Source organism: Lycorma delicatula, chromosome 2 (genome assembly GCF_047948215.1).
Source record: "Lycorma delicatula isolate Av1 chromosome 2, ASM4794821v1, whole genome shotgun sequence".
In the NCBI taxonomy this organism is placed as follows: domain Eukaryota; kingdom Metazoa; phylum Arthropoda; class Insecta; order Hemiptera; family Fulgoridae; genus Lycorma; species Lycorma delicatula.
The window spans coordinates 198,895,916-198,911,297 of record NC_134456.1 but is presented as its reverse complement, the minus strand read 5'-3'; the positions used below and the strand labels follow the sequence as shown (position 1 = coordinate 198,911,297).

General features: G+C 29.4%; 1 protein-coding gene across 1 annotated transcript in view; it reads left to right on the top strand.

The window, feature by feature from the left end:
- LOC142320347 (irregular chiasm C-roughest protein-like) overlaps positions 1–13,175 on the top strand; it is a 47,520-nt gene extending 34,345 nt beyond the window's left edge. The window contains exons 8-11 of the mRNA XM_075358053.1: positions 2,312–2,453; positions 4,253–4,363; positions 7,131–7,414; positions 12,222–13,175. Coding sequence (XP_075214168.1) covers positions 2,312–2,453; positions 4,253–4,363; positions 7,131–7,414; positions 12,222–12,566 — 882 coding nt within the window. The 3' untranslated portion in view covers positions 12,567–13,175. The remainder of the gene's footprint in view (positions 1–2,311; positions 2,454–4,252; positions 4,364–7,130; positions 7,415–12,221) is intronic.
- The last annotated feature ends 2,207 nt before the right edge of the window (positions 13,176–15,382 follow it).

The window sequence follows — 15,382 nt, the reverse complement described above, 5'->3', positions numbered from 1 at the left end:
TTTCACTCTCTGCTAAGACTCAGTACACCAATAAATGACATCTTTCTTTACTGTCTTTACAATGTCCTGAAATTCTTTAAATCCTGCTCAGTATAGGAAAGGAAACAATGACTTTTTAAATAGTGTACAACCCTTTGATCTAATAGTCACTAAACTTGTAAAATCAGAGAAGTGAAATTTTACCATTTTCCAGATTTCCAAACTATTTTACAAATAAATATGATGACACCCAAGCACTTTTAATATTCCTATAGTATATTGATAAGGCAAGAGGTGAAATATTTTTTATGATCTAGGTTTTTCAGATTCTCTGATGCACATCTGCAGTTAGTGATGTATATCTGAAATATTATTGTATAATAATGCTTCATAAAACAGTGTTATTGAAGCACCTTCTGGATCAGTTAATATCTTCTCCCTACATTCATGTAATTGACAGATTCCTTATCCATTTTTCCACTTCTCAAACAAGCCAGCCAGCACTAAAATTGATATCTATGCCCCTCATCTAGTTTTTCTAAAAGTACTTCAATGTTTTTTGAAGTAAAACAGAATCAGAATTTGTTTTTCATTTTTATTCAGTCTGATCCTCTAGATTTCCCTTCACCAAAATCTGCTGTAAAAATTCACAAACCTTCTCCAGTTTGTACTTTTCTTATAGCCTCAATTCTTTGATGATTGTTATTATAACCTATTTACTGCTTGCTGACAGTCTATATTGAACTACATAGGTTATGAATAAAACAAAAATATGTGCAGTCATTAAAAAATACAACAGCATTCAACAAATACTTTTCTAAAATAATACACTAATGTGTAAGTCTCAGTTATTTATCTTTCACATAAAGAAAGTGTATCGAAGGTACAATCTGTAATTAAAATGAATCACTGCAAAGAATAAAAAGTGGGGCAAGGTTTGCAATCATTAAAAATTTTGAAGCATTAGTAAATTTTATCTTTCATACTAAGTTATTTTAATTGTGTTATTTTGTTTGTAAAAGGTAACATAATATAATTTATTAAACTAAATTAATAGTACTCATATTTTAAATTCACTCTAGTTTTAGGTTGAGAAAACTGAAAAAAAATCAAGAAGTCAATTTAGTTAAAAGGGTTTTGATTAACAGTGGTCAAGCTGTATTTTTTTAATATAATTAATGCGTAAATAATGAATGTAAAAACCAGTTTAAAAGAAAGCAAGACCCATGTTATGACATTTTACAGAACATGTTATGTACTGTAAAAATTAAAAAATACCTTAATTAGAGAGCTTTGTTTATTTCTATATTTTGGTTTGTATTGATAATGATTATGATAATAAACTACCATAATAAAACCTAGATATTGCAGTGAATTATTTCTCAGTTACATTGAATAAAAAGATAAAAAATTTCTCGAATATGTAGTAGCAGAAAATGGAAAATAAATATATTACTGCGCAAATGAAGATAAGCATTAATCAGTAAAATGGTAACTTACCATCTTCTTCAAAAAGGTTCAGAATAACAATATAAATGAGAAAACTATGTCAACTGTTCTTTGAGACAGGAAGAATACTTTTGTAATCCCAAGGAAGCATACTATAAGTCATTAGATATATGATGGAATTGATTAAGAAAATACAGTAAAACGTATAGTTTTACTGTATTATCTTATTATTACATTAGGAATCTGCATATTGTGTGATAATTTGAGACCTCATACAGCTTATTTCACTCAGGTATTTTTAAAAACCCACCGAGTTGGTCTAGTGGTGAAGGCATCTTTGCAAATCAGCTGATTTCAAATCGAAAGTTCCTACGTATATACAAGACTGTACTTCACTTACACTCATACATACCATTCTCATCTATCCTCTGAAGTAATACCTGATGGTGATTCCTGGAAGCTAAACAGAAAAGAAGAAAAGAAAAGGTACTTTTTCCAACCTTTCAAGTTGGAAATTATGGATTCCTTCCACTCCCTGATATCACACTGAATGATTGTTACTTGCTTTGGAAGTTAAGGTGCACAACCCAAGAAAGAAGTTTAATACTGACAATGAACCCAAACATGAAGAGCTGAATTGATAAACTTTATTTATACATGCTTAATAATACCTGATAACTGATTTAGCAATTACATTGGAACATATGATTAAGTGATTTAAGTTGAAAGATAGGTGATATTGTATTTAAATATTATAAGCCACTATCAGACAAACTACTTAATTTTTTTGCTTTATATATATTTTTTAATTTCTATCTTCAAAATATGAAGATAAAATTTTTTAGAACTATTTCTTATTTTGTTTTGATTTCTGTTTAATTAGGTTTTAGAGGATCGATTGAGTGAAGGTGTCAAAAGCACATTAATCATACGGGAATCAAAACAAGAACACTTTGGTGTATACAATTGTACTGTCTACAATCAATATGGTACTGATCATGCTACAATTGTTCTTAAAGCACAAAGTAAGTTTTTGTATCGTGACTTTTATATTAACATTCATTGGAGTGATGCCATATGTATTGTACATGATAGTACTGTGTTTGTGCACGTTTTAATGTTAAGAAAGTATTAACTGGTTGTTATCCAATGAATCTATTATATATTTCATTAATTTAATTTAGTCCTCCTTATTATATTTATCCTATTATAAGTACAATTTTAGTTTCATATGAATTGAGACAGGACTTATCCAGTTTTGCCATATATGCTGCAAGAAATTCTCTCAACTGAACTTTATCTCATCACATCTGAACCTAAAGAGCTGATTCAGAACATCTGAACTAATAGTATATTAGTGCTTCAAAACCATAAAAACTAAATTAGGTTTTTATAAAGTAATTAAAAACACAATTCTTCTTCTAAATAAATGTTAACTTGCTTCTGTAAAATCTTTTCACGATTATAATCCAGTTTCTTTTTCAATGGTATTGCAGACAGCACCATTTTTAAAAACCAGTCAGAAGAAATTTCACTGTAAAAATACTGAATCAGTCTCAAAAAGATCTGATTGAATCATTATTTCAATTCATTTAACAAGTCAGTTATAATTTTTTTTTTTTTTTTTTTAATAAAATTGTTACTGCCATTTCATATGTTACCTATAAAAATAAATTAATGAATTAATTCATGTTTGTAAGGAGACATTTTTCAATGTTAATAACTTTTATACATCTAGTATATTCTTATACAATTTTTATTTAAACTTTATCATCCTGAAAGCTTGTAATAACATCAATAATGTCATCATGAGCACTCACTTATAACCTTAGTAGCATTGGTAAGTTGTGCTTTCCTGTACAGAAATATATAGAACTGACAATGATTTATACATTTGTCTATAAAAATTAAACTACGAAATAAACATATTCAGTTTAGAATAATTATTATGGTTTATATAAAAAATTATTAAAAATATTTTAATATTTTATTTTTATACATTTTTTTATACATTTTGAATGATAGACATAATTCTGAACTGAGGCTATTCTTCATTTATGGATATAGTTCTGAAACTATCCCATTTTTTTATTACAGTTTTGTTAAAAATAATTTCTTCATATCACTATTTACTTATAGAAGAACATTGTACTTCTGTAGTACAAGACTATATCTTTTATTGTATGAAGACTATTTGTAAGTTTGCAATATTGTGTAAACAAATAGTACAGTACGAAGGTAAAATGTAATATTTACATTATAGAAGTTAGGAAAAAACAGGGTTTATTATAGAGTTGTGAAACTACATCCTTGAGTTTCAGAATTGTACCTGCTCTGAATGTCAGTCACCATCAAATTATCTTATCTATGGAGAAATTTATATATCTCTAACACTTACTAACAAAGGATCTGTGAACATTTTAAGAATAAGTATCTGTAAACCTTCTTTACACAACTTCTTATTGTTATTATAACTTTGGTGTTATGGTTTATAACTAGAAATTTTATCTTTTATAGAAGGATTATTTATTGTTATCATGATTCCATATAATTAAGTTGTTAATTATTCAACAACAAAAATCTATTACCTAAAGTGAATACTTTTTATTAGTGCAGAAACGTCGGTTGTGTTTGAAGTGGTTTTGTGATTTTCAGGAAAATTTTTGTAGTATATCTAATGCTTTACTCTTCAATAATATAAAATGTGTTCATTATTTTTTTTTATGAAGTGTATTATATATCAAACTTTAATATTTATCTTAATTAATAAATCCTACTTTATTAGTATGTATTATTTACATGTTTCGTTTTATTTTTCTTTCAGAGAGTTTTCCATTAGTTTTAATTCTTACAGCAGTATTGGGAGGTGTTATTGTGATAGTCGCAATTACAATGGTTGTTATACTTTGCCAACGGAAAGTAAATAAGCCACCAGGTATAGAAATTAATTTTCTATTTAATTGATTCAAATATAGAATTTAATTATAAATGATAATCTATTATAAAATATTTGTGTAATTAAATATTAACAGGATTTTTTTTATTATTTTATATAAATTAAAGTTTCCACTTACCAACAATTTTCAATATATATGTCCTAGTACTTTCAGAGTCACTGTTCCATCATCAGGGCCTGTATAGAAGATTTAATTTGAAACTCATACATTGAGCAATTTCTCCATGTATAATTATATTTAAAATTAAAATTAAAAATATTTTACATATAAATTATTTTTAATTTTTTGACGATCGATTAATGTGAACGTAACAATTTTAATTTAAAATATAATTATACAAGGAGAAGTTACATGTATGAGTTTTGAATTACATCTTCTATGAAGTCCCTGATGATGGAGTGGTAACTTCAAAAGTACTAGGACATATATATTGAAAATTGTTGGTAAGTAGAAACTTTAATTTATTCAAATTATATTAATACCAACAGTGCCAAATGCTTAGGAAATTAAATTTATTTATTAGCTGATTAAATCTAAGAGTTTTAATTATCATTTAAAAGAACAAGTTTTTTAATATAATATTTGTCGGTTAATATTTTTAAAAGTGATTTTTCATTATGATTACTGCCTGAAACTGACCTGATTCAATTAGAATGGATGGATATATAGTATGTTCACTGGAAGCATGGTTTCTAATTAATAAAAATAGCCATTAGATACTGTTTGATGACTGAAAGTATTTTGAGTTTATTTGAACTCATTTTTCAGCTTTTACCTCATCATTTTATAAGTAAATATTTATTTACAAATCTATACTCATTAAATACCTGTTTCACAAATATTTACACTAAGAAAGTGTAATTATACCTTAATTACACTAAGAAAGTGTAACTATAACAGTAATTATACCTTTTCAGCTTTTACTCTTATTGATTCAAAATTTGATTTCATTATAAATTACTTGTTAATTGCAAGACTTATTTTTAATTGATACTTATAGATTACTAAAATTCAATTTAAAGAATAATTTATAACATTTTTATTTTCATTATTATGACATGTTTAGTTTATAAGAAATTATTTCTTTAGTTATATTACGTACGAGGTCTATTCAAAAAATACGTAGACTGTTTGAATTGCGCGGGTCCAGCTGGTTCCAGTAAAATCCCCTTGGTGTCGCCGTGTTCGTACAGATCAGGAAATTAAAACGCAGTTTTTTTTTTATTGCAAATGTCATTATTGGTTGCTTAGCTACGCGGTTGTTTGTGAAGTGTGTTTTTTCGTTTGGCGGATTTTAGAATGAGTGATTTGAACGAGCAAAGAGTTGCTGTGAAATTTTGTGTTAAACTCAGATTATCTGCGAGTGAAACTTTTGATATGCTCAAGACGGCTTATGGCGATGTTGCTATGAAGCGTGCGACATGTTTTTAAGTGGCATGGATGTTTTAAAGATGGTCGTTAGTCGATTGAAGATGATGAGCGTCCTGGACGTCCTTCCACGTCAACTGACGACTCACACGTAGACAAAATCAACACCCTGGTTCGGGCAAATCGACGTCTGACCATCAGAGAAGTTCATTGAAGTTCTCAAATGTCTGAAGGATGCTAGCCAGCGGAAAAGGCCAGAAATGTGGAAGAGTGGTGACTGGTTTTTTCATCACAACAATGCTCCAGCCCATTCAGCCCTCAGAACTTGTGAGTTTTTGGCCAAACACTCGATCACTGTTCTTCCCCAACCACCCTACTCACCTGTCCTCACTCCTCACTCCTTCTTCTTTTTCCCCAAACTCAAAAAACCTTTGAAAGGAAGAAGATTTGAGACGATTCCCGAGATTGAGGCAAATGCGACGAAGGAACTGAAGAACATCACATAAGAAGAGTTCCAGGACTGTTTCCAAAAGTGGAAACACTGTTGGGATAAGTGTGTGCAATGAGGAGGAGAATACTTTGAAGGACACCCAGACAAGTAACTTCTAAATAAAGTACATTTTGTCTTATGATGTTAGTCAACGTATTTTTTTGACAGACCTCGTACTCTATGTAAATCTAATAATAGGTTGCACATCCTTGATAATTATAAACAATATGGTATGAGTAAAATATTATTCCTTCAAACAGCCCAGTCATTCTGAAGAACACCATGCCAGATTTACTAGGAAAAGTGAGAAATGAATTGAAGTCCCATAGTTTCTTCATAAAATATAGTGTTGTGCATCGGCATTCTAAGGTCACCAAAATGGTGCAGGTGATGTTCAACCCACATCTTCACTCTGTTTACCATAGAAAATTTTATACCTGAAGAATATAATTATCATCAAATTCACCATATTCATCAAAGCTACAAAAAAAAGTGGGACAGATATTTTAAAACATCAAATCAGTATATCCATTTCTATTGTGAAATAATGCATTATGTACACTCTTTCAACCCATTAAGAAAAAATTAAAAATATCATTCACAGTTTATTACCATACATGAAGTTAGTCATATACATGAAGTCAGTTCATATACATGAAGTTAGTCATTTTATTGAATAGGGTCAACATCTTGGGATGTATCACAAGGATTATGTGCTTTCAAATAATGATACTGGTCACTATAGACTAAAGTATATTTTCTCATTACAGAGAACTGTGAAATCTTATGTTTTTATAGATTTTGTTATTGACGACTTTTTCTGTAATAATTATTAAATATTCTACTTTTATTTCAGTTTATTAACTGTTTTTTCTTTTCATTTAAAGATGTTGTTGCAGTTGAAAATATTGATGCTGAGAAACAATGCAAAGAAAGTGATCGTTCTTCTAATATATCTGATATGAAATTGGAATTAAGAACAGGCTCTTCTGTGAGTAATGTACATTGTGAACTTGATTATGGAGGTGGTCATGAATCTGAGACAGGTAGTGAAAGTGTTGGAACAAGATTAGGACTTCCATTAGCTGGACCAGTTCCAATTGATCATCGATATTCAAATAATCGGTTCTCAGCAGGGGATTACCCAGATCCCATCTTTCCTCCAAAAACTGTAAGTTACATTTATATTCATTTATTCAGTTTAAAGTAGCTTAACTTAAAATAATATTGTAAAGACTGATCATAACACAAAAAGAAAAATTCATACAGTTTTGTGATAATGATCACTATAAAAATATTTTTGTTTATTTAATCTTCATTAATTTTGTTAAAACAGAATCACCAGACAGATCTACTTGTTCATTTTCAATATTATATCATATTAAATATACTTTTATTTAATTAATTTAATTTTAAAAAAAAGAAACAGCAAACACCGCTCAAATGAGTATTTAAATGCTACAAAACTAAACTTAATTGTTGATCAGCTGTTATTGCCAACCTATGAAAAAAATCAAAATTTTTAATATGTTTTAGAAAGATATCTTTCAAAATTTTTATAATTTTTAGTACTTGTACGTTTGTTGTCCTATTTAAAATAGTACCACTTTTCCGATCCAGTTTGTGTGTTTTGTTTCTAATTAAAGCTGAACTTCCCAAATTTGTGTTTAATTTTAATAAACTTATTTACATAAATTTTCTCAGAATTAAATTCTCTACAAAGGTAACTAGAAATTTTTATTTATAAATTTACAAATTACAATATAAATTATTAATTATAATAAATTATAAAAATTTATTAAATATTATTATTAATTTACAATATTGTAAAATTTTATTGGTAAATTAACAAAGTTATTTTATTCCAAATCTCAAAAACTATATTTTCCGACAAAACTTTTGTGCTTTAGCCCGTTTTTGTTAAAACCTAAGAGAAATAGAGGTCTGGGACCACTTTTATTCACTCTCCTAGATCAAAACCATAAGGAAGCAGCAAACAAGGCTAGATATTTCGCTAGTCAAAACTCACTAATGAACAGTTTTCTGACCTACTTTTATATGAAATTTTTTTCTTATTTTTGGCTATAAAATCATCCCCCAAGAGATTGCTGTGCAGTTTGGAATCACTCTGTATTTTTATATTTATATATTTAGCATTCTTTGGGAAATGAGAACTCAACTCTGAAGTTTTTTCAGTTTTAGTTTTGGCACAAAATCAAATCAAATCAGGATCAAAAATTACCATCATTTACAACTGGTTCCTCTTCAGTAATATCTCCATAATCTTCACTTCCTTGAATTGCCAGTCCTTGCCTTCCTTCCATTTTATAATTTTGTTTCTTCTATTGGTCGTAATTTCTTCCTATTACCTTCAATTATGGTAATAAGTGAATTGTATTGTGGTGTAATTGAGTGGCATCGAAGTGTATCCATCAGTTCAATTGGATTACCATTGATGTGCTTACACCCTTTTTTATTTTTTCTACAAAATTTGGAATCAGTCTGTATAAATTGCATGCTGCTCATGTGCATGTTCAAAACAAATATAAAATGCAATATGTATCCATTGTGTGTCACACTGCTTAAACTTGGCAGTTTCAAATGCTTGTGAAATTGCACACATTTAAAATGATCTAGGAATGATTGAAACTGTTGTGTCTTATGTGTAATACCCCAAAATAACAGTAGTAATACTGAAAAAAATAGAATTTGAAGATGTGGCTGAAGCTGAGAAGAGGCCAGAGCTGATGACATGGTTGAACCCGGAGAAGTGGCTAAAGCTGAAGAAATAAGCAAGCCACATAATTCCAGGCATAAAATGTTGAAGAAATTTTGTCCAACATACGGGTCTACCATCATGTGGCTGTTGAAACATATATCAAGTTACAGCCATATTTTTAAAGCACTTCAAAAATGTTGACAGCTTGGACTGATTCTAAGGTAGCAAGTGTGGCTTGCAGAATTTTGAATACCTTAAAAAGTGCCAAATTTCAAATTTCTTGCTGAGTGATGCAGTCTGTATATTGTATTACTCTATCATTGAGTACACAGCTTCGAACAGAAAATATGGACCAGATGCAGACTGTTAAGTTAGCTAACGTGTTTAACAGTGCAATAAAGTACATTCATGTAGATATAAATTTTGATTTCAAGAAAATATTTGATACTATGAAGCAGGATTGTCAGAAAGTAAGTTACTGAGATGAAGATGCCACAAATAACGCAACAAACTAAATAATGTGGCTGCAAAGGATCCAGAGAGTATTACAGGCTTTCAGTTTTTAATCCTTTTCTTGGAGAACTTAAGCGCTTGATGGACGGATTTTCTAAGCATAAAAATATTTGCAAAATTTCAATATTTTAACAACTGTTTATTGAATGAGTTACCAAAGAACTCGAGGAGATTCATTTTTTGAAATTGTTGAATTTTGTACTTCGTTAATATCAAAGTTAGTCGTTAGTTTAATTTTTTAAAGTATAGTATAATTTGTTGTTTGTTTTTAAATTTTGACTTTCAGACTTTCGTAATGTGAATTGTACAAAAGTGAAAATTTTAAAAACTATTTAAAATTTACATTACTTCATATTATTTATTTGTTAATTTTCATGAATAAAGTTTCAAGAAGCAAGTTTTTGTAGAAATGTGAGAAAAGACTAGGGAAGGGAGCAAAAATATTTTCCATGCTACTGTGTGGAAATGTTGAAACTTCAGTCTAGACACCCCACTTTGGAAATTCCTGCTATCAGCCATGCTCATTTTCACCACTCCCTTTATCCAGCTGCTTTTGGGCCAGAGTGCAGATCATGGAACTCCACTTAGTTATCCTAAGACCTTCACCATTACCATTTTCTTTTCCAGACTTTCCTTTGTACAGTCTAAGTTAACCATAATTTTCTTGGTCTTCCAGTAGTTTTCTTCCTTAAATGTGCACGCAATTAATGTGTGCTTAAAGAAAATACAAACTATCTGAGTTTTCCCATATTGTACCATTTCTTACACAACTTTTCTGACCTCTCCTGAGATAGAATATGCTGAGTATCATGATGTTATAAACTAATAAATGGGATTTCAAGATAAAAGTCATGCCAGAAAATTAATATTGCTTTGATAATTAGTAATACTGATGAAAAATTGTCCTTTGTTTATTCTAGATTTAATTAATTTAATTTACTGATTAACATTATTTTTTAATTTAAATTCTATAAAATATTCACTATTAAAACATCAATAAATAATGCTAAAATGAAATTAATGTAATTTGTAATGAAGAAATTTAGTTATTAATTTTTTAATTTCTTCAAAATATAGTTTAGAACATGTAAAATATTGTTCTGCTAGGTATAGAAATGATATTTACAGTTCAAAGCAGTACTATCAGTACTGAAACCATAAACTGGTCACTTTTATTAATTGACAAGTCCTAAAAGTGATTAATTGATCAGTGAAAATGGTTGGAAAAACACCCAGTAATATCTCAATAATGAAAATTATTTAATCGTATAATAATAAATGTTATTTTATTTAATACTTCATAAATGCATTATCATAATTAGGAAAGGAACTTCATTATTGTTCTGAAAAAAATTTTCTGAAAGCATGATCCAGATATTTAGAAAATGTTGTATTGATTTATTATAAATGTTTTTTAACTTTGTTTCATCAAGATCATCTACAAGATTTATGATTAAATTATTAAAAAAATAAAAGTTTTTGGATTGTTAACAAAATATTTTGAATGTGAATTTGATTTTGTTTAATTATAGGAAAGATGTTACTTACAAGAACATCAAATTTAAAGCAGCCTGATCTTAATTTGAACGGCATAATTTTAAAATTGTTTTAAAATAGTTAGTTTTACTTTTTTCTTATTATTTGATTGTACATACGAGGGTTATTTTTTTTCAAGGTCCGATCGGTCACGAAATTAAAACCACAGTAAAAATAAAAAAATTTGTATTTGTAACAAGTACTTACATAATTACGCTATTTCTCTACATAGTCGCCACTCCGATTTAGACATTTGTCGTAGCGCAGTACCAACTTTCCAATACCCTCGTCATAGAACGGAGCCGCCTGTGATTTCAGCCATGTTTCTACGCACACAGTGTGCGATACTGAAGTCTCTCACTCATAATGGTGTAGAGAACTGACCTTGAAATTTCAGGAAACGAATCACTCAATACAGAAATTGTGAACCGCGATTTTCTCGAATTGCCTCATCCACTCGCTCAACGAGATCATCGGTTGACACTCGCTTCCTTCCCTGACCGCCTGCATCATGAACATCTGCACGCTTTAAAGTTCCTGCACCATTGTCGCACTTTGCTGTCACTCATTAAAGTTTCACCGTACACATTACTTATTCATCGATGAATTTCAGCTGCATTACACCCCTGAGCATGAAGAAATCGAATTACCGCACGAACTTCACACTTGGTGGGAGATGCTATTGTTGTAGACATGTTTACGTGCTAGCTGCGTGTTCAGAATTAAATGAAGTGACGCGGCGTGATCGAAGGCCATACTAGAGACGCTGCACAACACATATGCGCAAAGGTTCATCCGATTTTTGCGCGGGTTTTTATTTCGCGACCGATCGGACCTTGAAAAAAAAATAACCCTCGTAACATTTACTATAGCTACAGGACACTTTGTAACAGTTTCCTTTTGCTACCCAAAAGGAAACTAACATTCACTACTCTTTTAGCATCAGTGTTCTATAATAATTGGACTGTTTAATTAAATGGATTTACTGCCTAACTATTGTCCTTTTAAAATCTAAACTATTGTCCTTTTAATTTACATAACTTTATTTTCCATGATACCAGGAACCTGTGAGATGTTTCAGTTATGGTGGAACCAGTTGTAAGGTATTCAGTTATTATCTGATAAATTTAGTGAGTTGTCATTTATTTAAATGATGTATAAGTATTAATAATTAATAGTAATAATGACTAAAGAATTTTTTTTTTCACAGGATGGCCAAAACAACAATGGGTATGTCCCTTATGTAGATTATTCAAGGGATTACAATCCTCCACCTCCTCCACCAGCACCTACATCTACAACAACAGTAGATCCAAGGTACTCAGCAGCATATGGTAATCCATATCTTCGGAACGTTGGTAGTCCGCAATTGCCTCCACCAACAGGGCCTCCTTTAGCGCCACCACCACCACCATATTCTGCTGTGCGGAATGGTAATGCGAATACGAACAATTCTTCTCGTTTACCCCTTCCATCATCCCCCACATCACAACCACAATATATAACGACGCAACAAGCGACGATAAAACGTGGTACACTCGCCACTCATGTATAATACTCGCTCAAAACGCTGAACATTCCTAGTTGATGTGACGCGATTGACTTTTATTTTCACGTGTTTGTTTGTAAAACGTATCAACGAATTTTGTGTTTGTTTGCACTGGCTCAAAATGAATGTGTATATGATTCATTTAATCAAACATTGTTTGTTCAGTACTGTTGTCCCTTTTTCCTCCCTGGTCTAGTGACAATATGTCGAATATTATTCTGTATAATAAAATCAGTATTAAAAGACTTCCAGTGTGCTGGTTTAATACAATATTAGTATTAAAAATGGCATATTAAACTATAAATACGTGTTCAGTAAACATAAGAATAAGCATAGGGACTGACAATTATTTTAGTAACAAACAATGTTTGTAAAATGGAACGTGTTTTAGAAAATAATTAAAATATTTTTTACTGTTACATTGTGTTAAGACTGTTTAGTGTGCAATGGAGTCAGAATCAATATGAAAAAGACATTTAGGACATTTCAATAAATAATTTATTTCAACAGAAACTGTTTGTGTATTTAATTTTAAATATAAATCTGTTGAAAGTTTTCCTTGCATTTTATTATCATTATTATTTTGTTGTAATATTTCTTTACCATATGCTCACAATTTACTTATAGACTGATTCTTATTCATCGTATGTAAATTATTTTTTTAATGTTTTAGTAAATCCAGATTGAGTCAGTAAAAATCAGAATATCTAATGCGATGTGAATTATGTACATTGATGAAGTATTAATGATAATACAAAGAATGTAAAGCCTGTAAATTTTTTTATAATATCTAATTCACTTTGCCTTAAATAGAGTGTTATTTAATTTAAGTTGCGCCAATGATAATCATTTAATGAAAATGATATTAATATCGCTGCTGCTTTGTCAATATATTGTGTTCTTTTTCTTTCTTTCAAATATATGTTTAGATCTAAAATGCTATATTTATTTGTTGTATAATTTACTAGTATTTGGATTTCACCTTATGAGACGGGTAGTTATACGGCCTACTTCAGGGATAATAAGAGCTATTGCTAGTTGAACATATGTGAATCATGTAAAAATAAAGTAGGCATACTATTAACTGTTTATTAAATACACAACATTTTATACTTCAGTCTGAAAATTTCAGCAGATAATATATCATGAATTTATAAAATTTAATGACTTATTTATCTGTAGTTGTAAAATGCAATGCTCTTATAATTTAAATTGCTATCAGCATGGTTAACTAAAATGAAATAAGTGCTTTAATTCAGCAAAATGTACAATTTGTATTAACAACAATGAATAAATTTTAGAAGATATCAAATTTATAAAATATATTTATAAAGTTTTAATTAATTTTTTAATTACTTTTTATGAAATTTAAGAAATAATTCATAGTAATCCCTAGAAAGCACTTTTTTGGCAACTTGTGTTCTTTACAAGCAGAATCTAAAACATCATCCCCCAAGAATACTTTTTTATATCAAACTGTAAAGTGAGAGTTGCAATATAGCACTCAAGATTTTGTTGAAAAACTTTGTTTACAGATGGTAAAGTTGATGTGTTTTTCTTTTATTTTTAAGTTATTAATCCTGCTGTTTCCTAATTAAATTTCTTTAATGGTTAATTCAATTTTATTCAAGGATTGACAGTTAATGAAAATGATAAAGATTGTTTGCCTAAATAATTTTGTCTGAAGATAAATTATTTACATTTGGAATTTACATGTAAAAAAATTACTGATTTTGAAACCTGTGCCCTACTCTTTTGTGATAGAAAAAACTCATATTTTTCTCAATAAAACTCATATTTTATTGAGAAAACTAAATAAAATATGATTTTTCTTGGAGAAAAATATAAAAAGAATTTTTTTTTTACATATTACACTTTAATAAAAAAGTTATTTTAACATTTTTTAGTTCTTTTTGGGAGGACAACTAGATTTTTAGTATAGATCAACTATAATTTTGATTGTTATCAAAACTGTAAAAATGTTTTACATGATTAGTTAATAGATTTAATATTTAAGTATTTTCTGTTTAATTGTATAATTATGGTTAATTTATAATATTTTTTTTAACTTTGTTTCATCAAGATCATCTACAAGATTTATGATTAAATTATTAAAAAAATAAAAGTTTTTGGATTGTTAACAAAATATTTTGAATGTGAATTTGATTTTGTTTAATTATAGGAAAGATGTTACTTACAAGAACATCAAATTTAAAGCAGCCTGATCTTAATTTGAACGGCATAATTTTAAAATTGTTTTAAAATAGTTAGTTTTACTTTTTTCTTATTATTTGATTGTACATACGAGGGTTATTTTTTTTCAAGGTCCGATCGGTCACGAAATTAAAACCACAGTAAAAATAAAAAAATTTGTATTTGTAACAAGTACTTACATAATTACGCTATTTCTCTACATAGTCGCCACTCCGATTTAGACATTTGTCGTAGCGCAGTACCAACTTTCCAATACCCTCGTCATAGAACGGAGCCGCCTGTGATTTCAGCCATGTTTCTACGCACACAGTGTGCGATACTGAAGTCTCTCACTCATAATGGTGTAGAGAACTGACCTTGAAATTTCAGGAAACGAATCACTCAATACAGAAATTGTGAACCGCGATTTTCTCGAATTGCCTCATCCACTCGCTCAACGAGATCATCGGTTGACACTCGCTTCCTTCCCTGACCGCCTGCATCATGAACATCTGCACGCTTTAAAGTTCCTGCACCATTGTCGCACTTTGCTGTCACTCATTAAAGTTTCACCGTACACATTACTTATTCATCGATGAATTTCAGCTGCATTACACCCCTGAGCATGA